General features: G+C 36.5%; 2 protein-coding genes across 2 annotated transcripts; both read left to right on the forward strand.

The window, feature by feature from the left end:
* The first annotated feature begins 397 nt into the window (after positions 1 to 397).
* On the forward strand, positions 398 to 3,311 carry LOC129301193 (transcription factor KUA1-like). Its single transcript, XM_054939770.1, has 3 exons — positions 398 to 885; positions 1,843 to 2,051; positions 2,487 to 3,311. Exons 1-3 carry the CDS (start codon positions 597 to 599, stop codon positions 3,006 to 3,008), a joined length of 1,020 nt encoding a protein of 339 aa, XP_054795745.1. The 5' UTR covers positions 398 to 596; the 3' UTR covers positions 3,009 to 3,311.
* Positions 3,312 to 6,523: 3,212 nt separating this feature from the next.
* LOC129301192 (peroxisomal acyl-coenzyme A oxidase 1-like) lies at positions 6,524 to 12,410 on the forward strand. Its single transcript, XM_054939769.1, has 14 exons — positions 6,524 to 7,058; positions 7,659 to 7,767; positions 7,901 to 7,962; positions 8,177 to 8,386; positions 8,630 to 8,717; positions 8,796 to 8,958; positions 9,217 to 9,415; positions 9,903 to 10,100; positions 10,668 to 10,799; positions 11,073 to 11,193; positions 11,278 to 11,388; positions 11,528 to 11,597; positions 11,735 to 11,918; positions 12,030 to 12,410. Exons 1-14 carry the CDS (start codon positions 6,921 to 6,923, stop codon positions 12,237 to 12,239), a joined length of 1,995 nt encoding a protein of 664 aa, XP_054795744.1. The 5' UTR covers positions 6,524 to 6,920; the 3' UTR covers positions 12,240 to 12,410.
* Positions 12,411 to 12,994: the final 584 nt, after the last annotated feature.

The following is a 12,994-nucleotide window of genomic DNA, read 5'->3' on the forward strand; positions in this document are numbered from 1 at the left end:
TCTCAACATAGTGCATGTTTAGTGATTTTTAACGTAAATCGAGTGAGCTCGTTTCAAATATTATTATCATTGTGAATTTTTTTTTTTTTAAAAAGAACTTAAGTGAGGATGGGATCGATTATATTTCTGGAATTTCTTTTGGACAATTCGTATGCAAATGGTAGCTTGGATTCAGCAAGAGAAGAGATGTGACTATGAACAGGTGGACCAATCACATGCCTAAGTGAAGAGCAGAGGGGTAACGCGGCTTGTGATGGTTTTGAGGCACCAGCCACGTCAACACGCACCATTCCATGATTGGCCAGTGCTTCCGAGGACCATGGGTGTAGACTGCCGCGAAGTATGATATAATTTCCCCGCTTCAATGGTGAACAAGAAACAGATATATGGATTATGGATAGCGTTTCATTATCCGCCGCCTCTGTTTATCCCTGCCAAAACCGAGAGAGAGAGAGAGCAACGAACAATTAATACACCACAGAACAACACCATTTCTTCGTTTCGTATCACCTGTGGCCCGATATTCTGAAGGTTGAGCTCAAGTCTAGTTTGTTTGTTTGTTTGATCTGATTTTAGCGGAATCGAAAGCCGTCGGTATGACTCGGCGGTGTTCTCATTGCAGCCACAATGGCCATAACTCAAGGACTTGCCCCAATCGCGGTGTCAAGCTCTTTGGAGTTCGATTGACTGATGGCTCGATCCGGAAGAGTGCTAGTATGAGTAGTCTCAGCCACTATGCTGGGTCAAGCTCCGGAGCTCATCATGCTGGGTCCGTCAATCCGGGTTCGCCTGATGAGACGCCTGATCATGGTGCTGCCGCTGACGGTTACGCCTCCGAGGATTTTGTTCCTGGGTCATCGTCTGTTTCCCGGGAAAGGAAGAAAGGTTCGAATTCGAATGTCTAAGCGTTTCTTTTGATTGATTGTTTGTTTGTTTGCCCCCCCCCCTTTCACTTCGTTTTATTTTCCTTGGGTCTTCGTGGCGGACTCCGCTTTGGAAGTGTTCTTTTAACGTCCTTAGCTTTTTGAGTTTCTTAGTCTGCATTTACTATCATGATACACGCTTAATTTTGCTTGCCCTGTCGATTAATACTATATCAATGTGTGATCTGGGAATTTGTCCTGCTGGTAGAACTTGTGAAAATAATTGGGCCACGAAGTTATCGGTTGACTAAATTTCTAATGGTTTCTGTCTTTTTATGACTGAATCCTTAGAATGCTAGTATAACAAGCTGAGATGCATGGTTTCTAAAATTTAACAACGTTGGATGTTAGAGCCGTCCCTAGACATTGCGTTAAATTGCAGCGGGCAGCAGCTCCTATAGCTCATGAAGGTTCCAATTATCCTTATCAGTGTAGAGGCTAAGTTTTCACTGACCTGATCTTTTGAAAAGAGAGGAAATTACTGAGTCAATCCATGTGAGGCGAGAGAATGAATTTCTTATGTAGCATGGAAACACAAAATTCATGCACCTAAATTTCTATTTTTCCATTGATCACTATGAATGCTGAGATGATTTTAAGTTATTCATTATTTATGAGGAAACGTGGAATGGAATTTAGTGAATGGCATCTGATACCCAAAAATATGCTAGCCTAGAAAACGAGAGCGTGGATTCAATTTTCACTGGTAACCATATTACGTTTGCATAGTCAGATGCTCAATTTTATCTAGAATCCCCCTGTTAATTTTAAAAGAAAACAAGTGAGGTTTTTGTAATTCCATCTTCTTGATGATATTGTGTAGATCTGTCAATGTTTGTTATACTGAAGGCAAGTTACAGAAATCATTGGTTTATTGTGCATGTTAAATTTTTGTTTCATTGTAGTTTTTTAAATGCAGGTGTTCCGTGGACTGAGGAGGAACATAGATTGTTCTTACTTGGATTGCAGAAGCTTGGCAAAGGTGATTGGCGTGGAATTGCCCGGAATTATGTTATATCAAGGACGCCTACTCAAGTAGCAAGCCATGCGCAGAAATATTTCATCAGGCAAAGCAATGTGTCTAGGAGGAAAAGACGCTCTAGTTTGTTTGACATTGTTGCTGATGAAGTTAGTATCCATGTTTAACCCCAAGATGCATGATGTAAATGATGCCACACAGCCTATTTCATGGCCATTCATAAGAAAATCTGATCCTTTTTCTTCTCTTGACATGTTTGTCCTGTTCTAACTTCTATAATGAAGAAGATAGTCATATGCTGCTGATCATAGATGGTCAGTTGTCATATTTGAAAGTTTGTCATTTCCAATCTTATTGTGCTGAGGAGTTGATAATATCATTAAAGTTTCTCACTTTTCTCATCATGCATGCTTCCATTATTTATATAATCATGCATTAATGGGTAGTTTGGTGATAAATATTGCATTTTTCTTGCATCAAATCATTAACTTCCATAATTAGAATAATTAAGTCTCACCCTCATTCTTTGGTGCTTTCTCTTTCTTATAGGATTCTTACATATTGTTGCCATGTTTTTGTTGCAGACTGCTGACACACCAATGGCAGAACAAGACTTCTCGCCAGCTAGTCAGCCTGAGGCTGTAACAGAAGGCAATGACCCCTTGCCAGCTCCTCTGGCCATTGATGAAGAGTGCGAATCTATGGATTCCGCTTATTCAAATGATGGAGACTCTGCCTCTTTAAAGCCAGATAGCTCACAGTCACAGTCAGAGTCACAATCGCAGTTCCCAGTGCTATATCCTGCGTACTTTTCTCCTTTCTTCCCATTTCCTCTGCCTTATTGGTCAGGATACAGTCCGGAGCCCATCAAGAAGGAGGCAGTACATGAGGTGCTAAAGCCTACTGCGGTACATTCTAAAAGCCCCATCAATGTTGATGAATTGGTTGGCATGTCTAAACTCAGTTTAGGGGACTCTATTGGTGAAGCTGGCCCTTCCTCTCTTTCACTAAAACTCCTTGAGGGACCCTCTAGGCAGTCAGCTTTTCATGCAACTCCTTCATATGGTAATTCAGACATGAACGGCAATGCAATCCCTGCAGTTTAGGGCATCTTCTGCCAAGTTGACTATAGGCTAGCCCGGTAGTGTCACGATTATCTACAAATACAGGGCTTGCAAATTTGCTCTTATGTAGCCACAGGTCTCTGGTTGTGGGATAGCAGTATAGTTTTCTCTTCCTTCTTCACAGTGATTATTAACTTTGTTTCTTTTCTGGCAGGCGATAGCATCTAGGAATTATTTGAGTCTAAAACGTTTTTTGACAAGTTGTTAATTACTTCTTGTGTTCTATATGGCATAGGCGTCATGAAGTTTATTCTACGGTATGGCATTTTACTGAGTTCGTTCCTCCTTTCTTTAATCTTTGGGATAAAGTAAGAGATACTGAGTTTTTCTCCCTAAACCCAAGTTAATCAAGCATCCAAAGCACTGGCTCCTCTGAAGTTTAGCATGACTTAGGGAAGCTGCTGGGCCAAAAGATTAATAAACTGAAGACTAAAAAAATCATGACATATACTAAATGAAGGTTATGAGGCTAAGAACTAAACTTTTGAGACTAACAATTTTTTTGCCAGTAAGCTTTTGAGAGTGTAAACGCTACTATTGAGCATGGAAATTATCGATCTTGGGAATGGGTTTTGTTCCTAGCCTTGTCTCTGAAGGGTGATCTTTTGGTAACTACCAAGAGCTCATCATCATCTCCGCCCTGGCTTGTCTTGGTTTTGATGTGACGTCTTGAAGAATTGAAGTTTGCAGTCTCCGTCACAAACGATCATGTCAAAAATTTGAATCTTTGACATGGAACTGAGACGGGGAAAATACCATAAGGAGAATGACAAACAATGACCATATAAAAATATTAATATTAAATTAATTTTTTTAAATACTAATGTTTTTATATTTCAAGACTCATTTTATTATATTTCAATATTAAAGTTTTTAATTTAATACTAATATTTTTATAAAGTCTTTTATTTTTTTTCGATGTTATAGGTCCTTAATTGATGGGAATTTCTATTATAAAACATGGAAGCCAAAATCTAATATAATATTTGACAATTGAAAAAATTCTTACCTTCTTTAAGATAACAATTTCACTAAAATTATTTTTTATCATAATTCAATAGAAATTCTCACGCTTCAGCGCAATTTTGTTTAAAATTATCTTCTCTCAAATATTATTAGTAAAATCAAGGACTTTTTTTTTTGACCAAAAATCAAGAACTTGGTTGTGAAAGATTGAGTGTACTACCTTCAACTTTGTTTTTAGAGAAGAAAACAAATACAAGGACTAGCTTGCACGTTATGTGTTACTGTGATTTTTATAGAACCACTTTCAAAGCGAGAAGTTTTATATGTTCTAATATAAACTAATTTTTTCAAAGCATGATCTCCATCACCTCGTATTAAGAGAAATCTTTAACAATACCTAGAGACAAAAAGGAAAGTGACTCTAATAAAAAAAAAAGGAATAAAATTTAGTTCAAAATATTGACTTAATAACAATTAAGTCTAAAAAAATAAAAAAAATGAGTTGCATATATTATTAATTAAAAAATAATTATACATTAACAGTTATTTTATTTAAAATTTTGAATCCATTATTTGTAATTAAAATGTTTTCTTTTCGTCGTATATCATGGCCGTGATCGAAACTATGGGCACAATAAGGAGGGTAATAGAAAGGCAGGTAGCTTCTCTCCACTTCATGCCAAATACTAAGTGCATGTTTGGATTACCTTTCAACTTCAGATAGAATCAATCAAACTAAAGTTAGAATATAGAATACCCATTTTGCATTGTTTGGATTAGGAAAAAATTCCAACCTCAGTTAGCCATAAACGAGCATTTTTTTGGAAGCTCAGAGACCTAGCTTTTAGGATCAGCATCAGCGTTAGAAGCGTTGCAAGCATTTAATGATGTTTAAATTTTTATGCTTTCTCTCTCCTCTCATGTATCTACCCATGAGCTGTCTGGCTTTTTCATGTTGCCGTACGTGCTATTTTCTTCCTTCCATGACCGAGCTGCACTTCCAGATCTGCTCCACCTTCCTTTGCTTCACCTCCCGAGCTCTACATCCGACACCTAATCTCGATCAATCTCCACCTCAGTTGAAGCACCGAGATCTCCACATTGAACTTCTTACAGACAAGACTGTGGATGGCGAGGAGCAGTAAAACATGCGAGAACTTCTTACAAACACCACTTCTGGTCATAGGTTTCGTGGTTCTGGTGATATCTCTGGCGAGCTTCATCGAAGCATGCTTCCACATGCATGCACTCTGTGGCTATACCTGGTAGTGATGCTGCTTCTTATGTGACGCTGATTGGCTTGAAGTTGTTCGGGTTCATTGTGACGAGCTCGGGTGGCGGCATGGAGGTTCCCAACAGGGTCTATAAGGAGTTCCAGCTGGAAGGTTACTCACCATGGCTGAGGAATAGAATTAAGGACCTAAGGTACTGAAACACGATCAGAACATGTATTCTGGGTTCCAGGACTTGTGCTAAGCTTGCTTCTTGGGCTCCTCTTGATTATATGCAGAGAGATATGTCTTTGAGAAAGGCAAGCTGATTAAGCAGTATATATATACATATACTTGGTCAATGAAGCGGGGGTCAAAGTCGCCAGAAAGAGTGCTATTCACTTTCCCTTCAAACTCGCACCGAATCTTAACCTGCTTAGAGGAAGACTGAGGAATGAAGCAAGTACGACGAGACTGGAACTTGGGAGGGAAAGGAAGGAAGAGGGATGAGGGTGGCTTGACATTAACAATATGGGGTTTCAAATAGGGATGAGGGTGGCTTGACATTGAAAATACAATACTGTTGTTTGTATATTAGTATGTTGCAATTGAAGCAGAGAGATATGTCTCCGATTCAAGTACATTTGTGTAAATATATATATATATATATATGTTATGATATCATTCCTCCTCCTCCTCTTCAATCACATCCATGGTTTTGTTATTCTATGAGTATATTATGTTTGAGTACTAGTAAAATTTGTAACAAGTGGTTAATTAATTCAAATCTCGTCAAGTCTTAATATAAACATGATTAATTAATTAAGTCAAGGTTATAACAAGTTGTGATTTGAGCTTAATATTTTTTACTTATTAGTGAGTTAAAAAAATATAAACATGCTTATTTAATATTTAATATTTAATATTTAAAATAAAAAAATTTATATTTATTTTTATCATTAAACATTTTAACTGGTTTTTGAATCAAATCATCCAAACGAATTTCAGTTTATCTAACTGATTTTTTAAAAAAATAATATTCAAACATAAATCATATTATATTAATTATTTTTTTTTAACTTCAATTTACTAACCTCAGTTGAATCCTAACTTTAATTATAAATATTTTAATTCAAACACACTCTGAAAGTTTCTGAAAGGTTGGCTCGATTATTTGAAACCCCGTGTAATCAAAAGCGACAGCGAAATCCGCGTAATCACAACAAAGCCGATAGACGAATTAAAGTAGGAGGCTGTAGCTTTAAGAAATAAAGAAGAGAAACGACTGAAAATCTATTCCAATTTCTCTATTATTACAAGTTCGTACGAAAAGCTCGGATCTGCGAAGAGTCGCCGCTGCAGCCTTGTCATCAGAGCTCAAGACTCGAGCTTTCCCACCACACTCGTGCTTTCCCACCAACCCTCTATGCACCGCTACCGATGGATCAATCATATCATATCATAATAAATATAAAATTCAATCATTATATCACACCAACGGACCTGTCCTTACAGTTGAGATATTTATTTTCACAGTAAAATCAATAAATTAATAATTAATTATATAAATTAATAATTAACTTCTATACTTCTACGTTGTCATTTAATTTGGCCGATTATCTTGGTGTCGGTCGTCAACCCAAGCTGAGTTATAAAAACTTTGGGTTTCGATTGTAAGAAGGCAGTGTTAGAGGTTGTGTTAGTGTCGTTCCCGAGAATGGAAGGTGTTGATTTCTTGGCTCCCGAGAGGAACAAAGCTCAATTCGATGTCGAAGAGATGAAAATCGTCTGGGCTGGTTCTCGCGAAGCTTTTGAAGTTTCTGATCGAATGTCTCGCCTTGTTGCCAGCGATCCGGTAAATTTTCCTTACACTGTTAGTTGTTACTTTTCTTTTGAAAAACTTCCTCAGAATAATTTGCATATCCTTTTTTCTCTTTATTTTACGATTTAGTGGGCGATTGTTTCGTTTCACGATTTGATTTATCGTTGCTGGTGATTTGGGCGCAATATAATGTGCATCCAACGTGTCCATACTTGGACAAATTGTGATTTTTTTGAATATAAATAAATAAATATTTTTGCTTTATTAAAAGAAGAAATTTTGATTCTCGATTTGAAATTTGCTTGCGATGTTCAGTGCTTTCGCTTCTTCCGGTTCCTCGAAGTTTAAATTGAAGATTTTGAACTATTAAACTCAATGTATCTCCCAACGAACCTGCTTTATTTAGCCTTTCTTTTTGTAGGTTGTGTCTCCCAATAAGAACCAAATCATTGTTGGCGACAAGCATTATGAAAAGTCACTAGCTAGTTTAAGAATCACACACTACTGTACAGCACCAGTATGAAAAGTAGTTTGATTTTGCTTTATGTTTTTCTTCCTTGTATTTGTATAGGAATAGGACATCACTATGACTTCTGCTTGCACCTATAACCTTGATTGCTTGTCTGTCTCTAGGTATTCAGAAAGGATAATAGGCCCATGCTTGGCAGAAAAGAATTATTTAAGAACACTTTGAGGAAAGCGGCTCATGCATGGAAGAGGATAATTGAGCTTCGCCTCACTGGTGAGCCTGTTGATCTTTTTGTCGTTTGCATTTGGTTTCCAAACTTGTTATGTTCTTCTAAGGAAGGCAATTTGTTGCCCATTGCAATTTCTATTTATCATTCTTTATAACCATGTAAGTTGTATTCTTGCAGAAGAGGAAGCTTCAAGACTTAGATTCTATGTGGATGAACCTGCATTTACGGATCTTCATTGGGTAAAATTCAATTTATTTTCCTGTTGGCATTCCTTTTTTCCATACTCTATCTATCCTCAAAGAAATACGCAGGTCAAAGGGACAATGTGAGGTTGTATTTGTACTAGTTTAAGGATTTCACATAATATATTGACCTCTTTTTCACTTATGATGTACATTTGAGGTCACTTCAACTGCTTCTATTAAATTTTGGGTTATTTATATTATCTCGCAGGGAATGTTTATCCCAGCTATAAAGGGGCAAGGAACGGAGGAGCAGCAGCAACAATGGTTGCCTTTGGCTTATAAGATGCAAATAATTGGTTGCTATGCCCAAACTGAACTTGGTCATGGATCCAATGTTCAAGGGCTTGAAACAACTGCAACCTTTGATCCTCAAACAGATGAATTTGTGATAAATAGCCCCACACTAACTTCCAGCAAAGTGAGTAAACATGATAGTGACTGAGGAGAACTTTTACCAGTCATTTAGGAAGTGTTATGATTTAAGATTCTATAAACTTATTATAATGCTACCGGATGCACTCATAAGTACAATAAGGAAAAGATATAATATTTCATTCATTCACTGTGTGCACTGGTTATTTAGGCTATTTGTTTAACATGTTATATTTTGGATAGTTATAGGATTTTGTCATCACTCCTTCCCCCCCTGATTTTTATGCAGTGGTGGCCTGGTGGATTGGGTAAAGTTTCCACTCATGCTGCTGTCTATGCCCGTCTAATCACTGATGGTCAAGACCAAGGAGTGCATGGTAATCGACATATTTGAATGATAAGTTTCTGGTATTAGATTTATATTGCTAATAATTAACTGAGCTTGCAATATAAAGGTTTCATAGTCCAGCTGAGGAGCTTGGACGATCACTTGCCCCTTCCGGGCATAACTATTGGTGATATTGGAATGAAATTTGGAAATGGTGCATACAACTCGATGGATAATGGGGTTCTAAGATTTGATAATGTAAGAATTCCAAGGAATCAAATGTTGATGAGGTTAGTTCTTTTTATATCTTATTTTTGTCTGTGAATCCACTATTGGTAGACAGATAATTGAAAATTCCTCATTTAAAAATATATATTTTTGAGAGCATCGCTCTGCTGCCTGGTCTTACAATATGTTTCCAGTATAAGAAGATTGTCTGGTGATTGTTAAATACCTGATTATACAAAATCCTGAAAATGTTTAATTTTTAATTGATATATATATATATATATTATTCAGTACAATTTGATACTTTTTGAATTGACCAGGGTTTTACAGGTTACAAGAGAAGGAAAATGTGTCCAATCTAATGTTCCACGGCAATTAGTTTATGGTACAATGGTATATGTGAGACAATCCATTGTGTCTGATGCATCATGTGCTTTGTCACGAGCAGTTTGCATTGCTACAAGATATAGTGCTGTTCGAAGACAGTTTGGCTCACATAATGGAGGTCTTGAAACACAGGTCAGATTTTGAACTTTCTACTAGCATTAGGTTGTTGGGCATTTACGTCATGTGGAGTATAGTTTAATACTTCTATATTAGTTTCATCATAATTTTTTTAAGCACCAATGAGGGTGCCGAACCTAGGTTCACGGGATCAAATTATAAAATGAACTGTTTTTTTTCCCCCCCTTTATGAAGTTGCTCCTCATTGTTGGCTGTGTATTTCTATATCTCATTTGCCTAGGTTCCTGGAAATCTTGCTTTCCTCTAATGTATTATATTCTAATTTTCTGCAATTAGTTAGTAGTAGTAGTAGTAGTCATAGTAACAATGGCAAGGCTGATGTAGTTCCCACAGATTTTTTGCATGGACGAATGCATGATATATAAAATTGGGTGGTCAGGTTTTGTAAGATCACTGGTTGGGTTGGTAATGCCTTTGTTTTTGTATCTTTGTCCATTCTATTATTTGCGGGTCTTATTCTTTACTACTTGTTTCCTTATAGGTGATTGATTACAAAACTCAGCAAGCTAGGCTCTTCCCCTTGCTAGCTTCTGCCTATGCTTTCAGATTCGTTGGTGAATGGTTGAAATGGCTATATATGGATGTGACCCGAAGATTGCAGGCCAATGATTTTTCAACCTTGCCTGAGGCTCATGCATGCACTGCAGGATTGAAGTCCTTGACTACATCAGTTACTGCTGTATGTCATCATTTATCATAGTTCACTGCTCTATCAAATGATTTTAATTGCTTAGTTTAATTATTCTGCTTCTTTAGATGTCATATGGAATATGAATATTTATATACAATATGGGAGAATCTTTATATGTGTCTGCGTACATGTGCAATGTTGTACAATCCTATAGTGAAATTTTCACAAGTGATGCTGATAGATAAGTTTCTGTTTTTTTCTTCTCTTATCATTTTAGTTTAGGGCCGCCTCAATGAGCTGCTACCACATGAGCTCTTGGAGGGGGTATTTCATGCGATTTTTTATTTGTCTGCTTTTCTCATTATTATTCACTATGTTATTTAAAGTTTGCTGCGATGCAGTACTTATAATTTAATATCACTAATCTGTATCTATCTTGTTATTGTGTGATAACTAATTGGATCACTAATCTTTCCTTCATTTTATAGTCCATTCCTTTCTGGTATTATCTTTATACTTTTTTCTCGTGTAGTGTTTCTTGGGTAGTGTATAACTTTGCAGCTTTGTTGAAATCACTCTTGTTCAAATAAAGTAAAACCCAATTCCCCTTTGCAGGATGGGATTGAAGAATGCCGAAAACTATGTGGTGGCCATGGTTACCTTTGCAGCAGTGGCCTACCCGAGTTATTTGCAGTATATGTTCCTACCTGCACTTATGAAGGGGACAATGTTGTGCTGCTTTTACAGGTTTGTTAATTTATATTGTACTATCATGGTGTGTCCTTTTGGTTTTTGTGGGATACGTCATAACTATAGTATTCTACAACGTTCAAAAGTCACTAAAGCATTGGAACATGTAAAAACCCCTTATTTTATCTTCATTCTATGACTTCTCATATGTCCCTTCTCATTCCTGTGATCATCATTCACGCCAGTGCAGTCTGATTTTGGTGTTATTGGATTAGTTTCACTGAAGGTTGGTCAGTCAATGTTGACGTTCTTGTAGAAAATCTCATGCAGGTCGCGAGACATCTCATGAAGACTGTCTCTCAGCTGGGCTCCGGGAAAAAGCCTGTCGGTACCACTGCTTATATGGGTCGAGTGGAACATCTGATGCAATGCCGTTCTGATGTTCAAAAAGGTACAATTCTATATTAAAATTTGATTGACTGAGATTGCATCAGTTACTGCGAGAAATTTTGTTCTTACTTCTGCTTGATGACAGCTGAGGATTGGTTGAAGCCTAATGTAGTGCTGGAAGCATTTGAAGCTAGAGCTGCTAGGATGGCTGTTGCCTGCGCTCAAGCTCTTAGCAAGTTTGCCAATCCAGAAGAAGGTATATGCTTCATTATTGCCTTTGAGCACAAAAAAATTTTCGTTGGGGAAGATAGATGCATGTATATGTAGTTTCTGTGATCAAAAGAACGCGATTAAACATTATAATGACTAATGCTGAGAGTTCTCCGGACATGCAGGTTTTCAACAACTGTCAGCTGATTTAGTTGAGGCAGCAGTTGCTCATTGCCAGTTGATTGTCGTTTCCAAGTGAGTTTCTCTATAATGTCTGTAGGAGTTTAGTACGATGTCTACATATGATTGAATTGGTAATTTAGGAGATTTGAGTTGCATTCTAGGTATCCTTGAATATCTAACATGTAATTCGACCAACCCCTTGATTTCAGATTTTTGGAGAAGTTGCAGCAAGATATACCTGGAAAGGGAGTGAAACAGCAATTACAAATTCTCTGTAGCATATATGCTTTGTTTCTTGTTCATAAGAATCTGGGCGATTTTCTCTCCACTGGCTGCATCACTGCCAAACAGGGTTCACTTGGCAACGAGCAGCTGAGGTCCTTATATTCCCAGGTTCGTCCTCAATGATCTCAACCTGTTTTACTTCTTCACAGATGGCACATTCTATAACGCCTAGAATTTGATTATGTGACTTCTAAAACTTGATTATATTATGTCTTTAAGGTTCGCCCCAATGCAATTGCACTTGTGGATGCTTTTAACTACACCGATCACTACCTTGGTTCGGCTCTGGGTCGTTACAATGGAAATGTGTATCCGACGCTGTACGAGGAGGCTTGGAAGGATCCTCTGAATGATTCAGTTGTGCCAGATGGTTATCAGGAATATGTTCGACCAATGCTAAAGCAACAACTCCGCAATGCTAGACTTTAATGAAGAAATTTGAACTGCCCTGTATTCTGTAGATTATAACAGGCAAATACCCTGTAGGTGTTATCAGAAGTTGGCCTATGCTATTCTGATCCAAGAGTGGCAGTTAATTCATTATGGATGGAAATTATACTTTTCTTATATTGCAGTACACGAGAGACATAAATTCGCTAATGAGTATGCTTATATATTTTTTTATCTTATTTATAAGTCACTTTTAATATATTTTATCGAAATTAAAGAAAACTTTAAAATTCATGAACTTTATCTTAAAAATTATTAAGTTCTCAAGTTTATTCATATTAAATATATATATATATATTAATAATATATTTTTTAAAAAATTTGTATTAAAAATTTAATGAGATAATTTATAAATAAGAGTTAAAAATTTTTTTTTTATAAACAGGATTAGGGGAGTTTATTGCAATTTGGTGTATTTGGAAATGGAAACATGCTTTCACTACACTGTTGATTGTCGGTGATGATGGCGAGTGTCTTGGTTTATGTTCTCAGTGAATAGTTTTCTTTTTTGTATTTCATTAGTTTTTATTTTTAAAGAGTTGTTTTTCTTTGGATTTCAATGAAAAGATATTTAAATTTTATACATAAATGAATTATCTTTTTAATTTTATTATCTATGAATAATTTGCTTAAATGGTTTTTTAATGTAATTCTTCCTAAACTTATTTTATTACAAGAGAAAACGAAAAAAGACATAATTTCTAATATTATAAACAGGTTAAGATTTTTAAAAT

Source organism: Prosopis cineraria, unplaced genomic scaffold, assembly GCF_029017545.1.
Source record: "Prosopis cineraria cultivar Desert tree isolate PC_DT_omini unplaced genomic scaffold, ASM2901754v1 PC1950, whole genome shotgun sequence".
Taxonomy (NCBI): Eukaryota; Viridiplantae; Streptophyta; class Magnoliopsida; order Fabales; family Fabaceae; genus Prosopis; species Prosopis cineraria.

Excerpts from the sequence above, each read along its gene's own strand:
- LOC129301193 (XM_054939770.1), top strand. The coding sequence starts at position 597 with ATGACTCGGCGGTGTTCTCATTGCAGCCACAATGGCCATAACTCAAGG. Across the intron at positions 886-1,842 it reads TTCCCGGGAAAGGAAGAAAG|GTGTTCCGTGGACTGAGGAG; the intron begins GTTCGAATTCGA and ends TTTTAAATGCAG. Across the intron at positions 2,052-2,486 it reads TTGACATTGTTGCTGATGAA|ACTGCTGACACACCAATGGC; the intron begins GTTAGTATCCAT and ends TTTTTGTTGCAG.
- LOC129301192 (XM_054939769.1), top strand. The coding sequence starts at position 6,921 with ATGGAAGGTGTTGATTTCTTGGCTCCCGAGAGGAACAAAGCTCAATTC. Across the intron at positions 7,059-7,658 it reads GCCTTGTTGCCAGCGATCCG|GTATTCAGAAAGGATAATAG; the intron begins GTAAATTTTCCT and ends GTCTGTCTCTAG. Across the intron at positions 11,389-11,527 it reads GTTTGCCAATCCAGAAGAAG|GTTTTCAACAACTGTCAGCT; the intron begins GTATATGCTTCA and ends CCGGACATGCAG.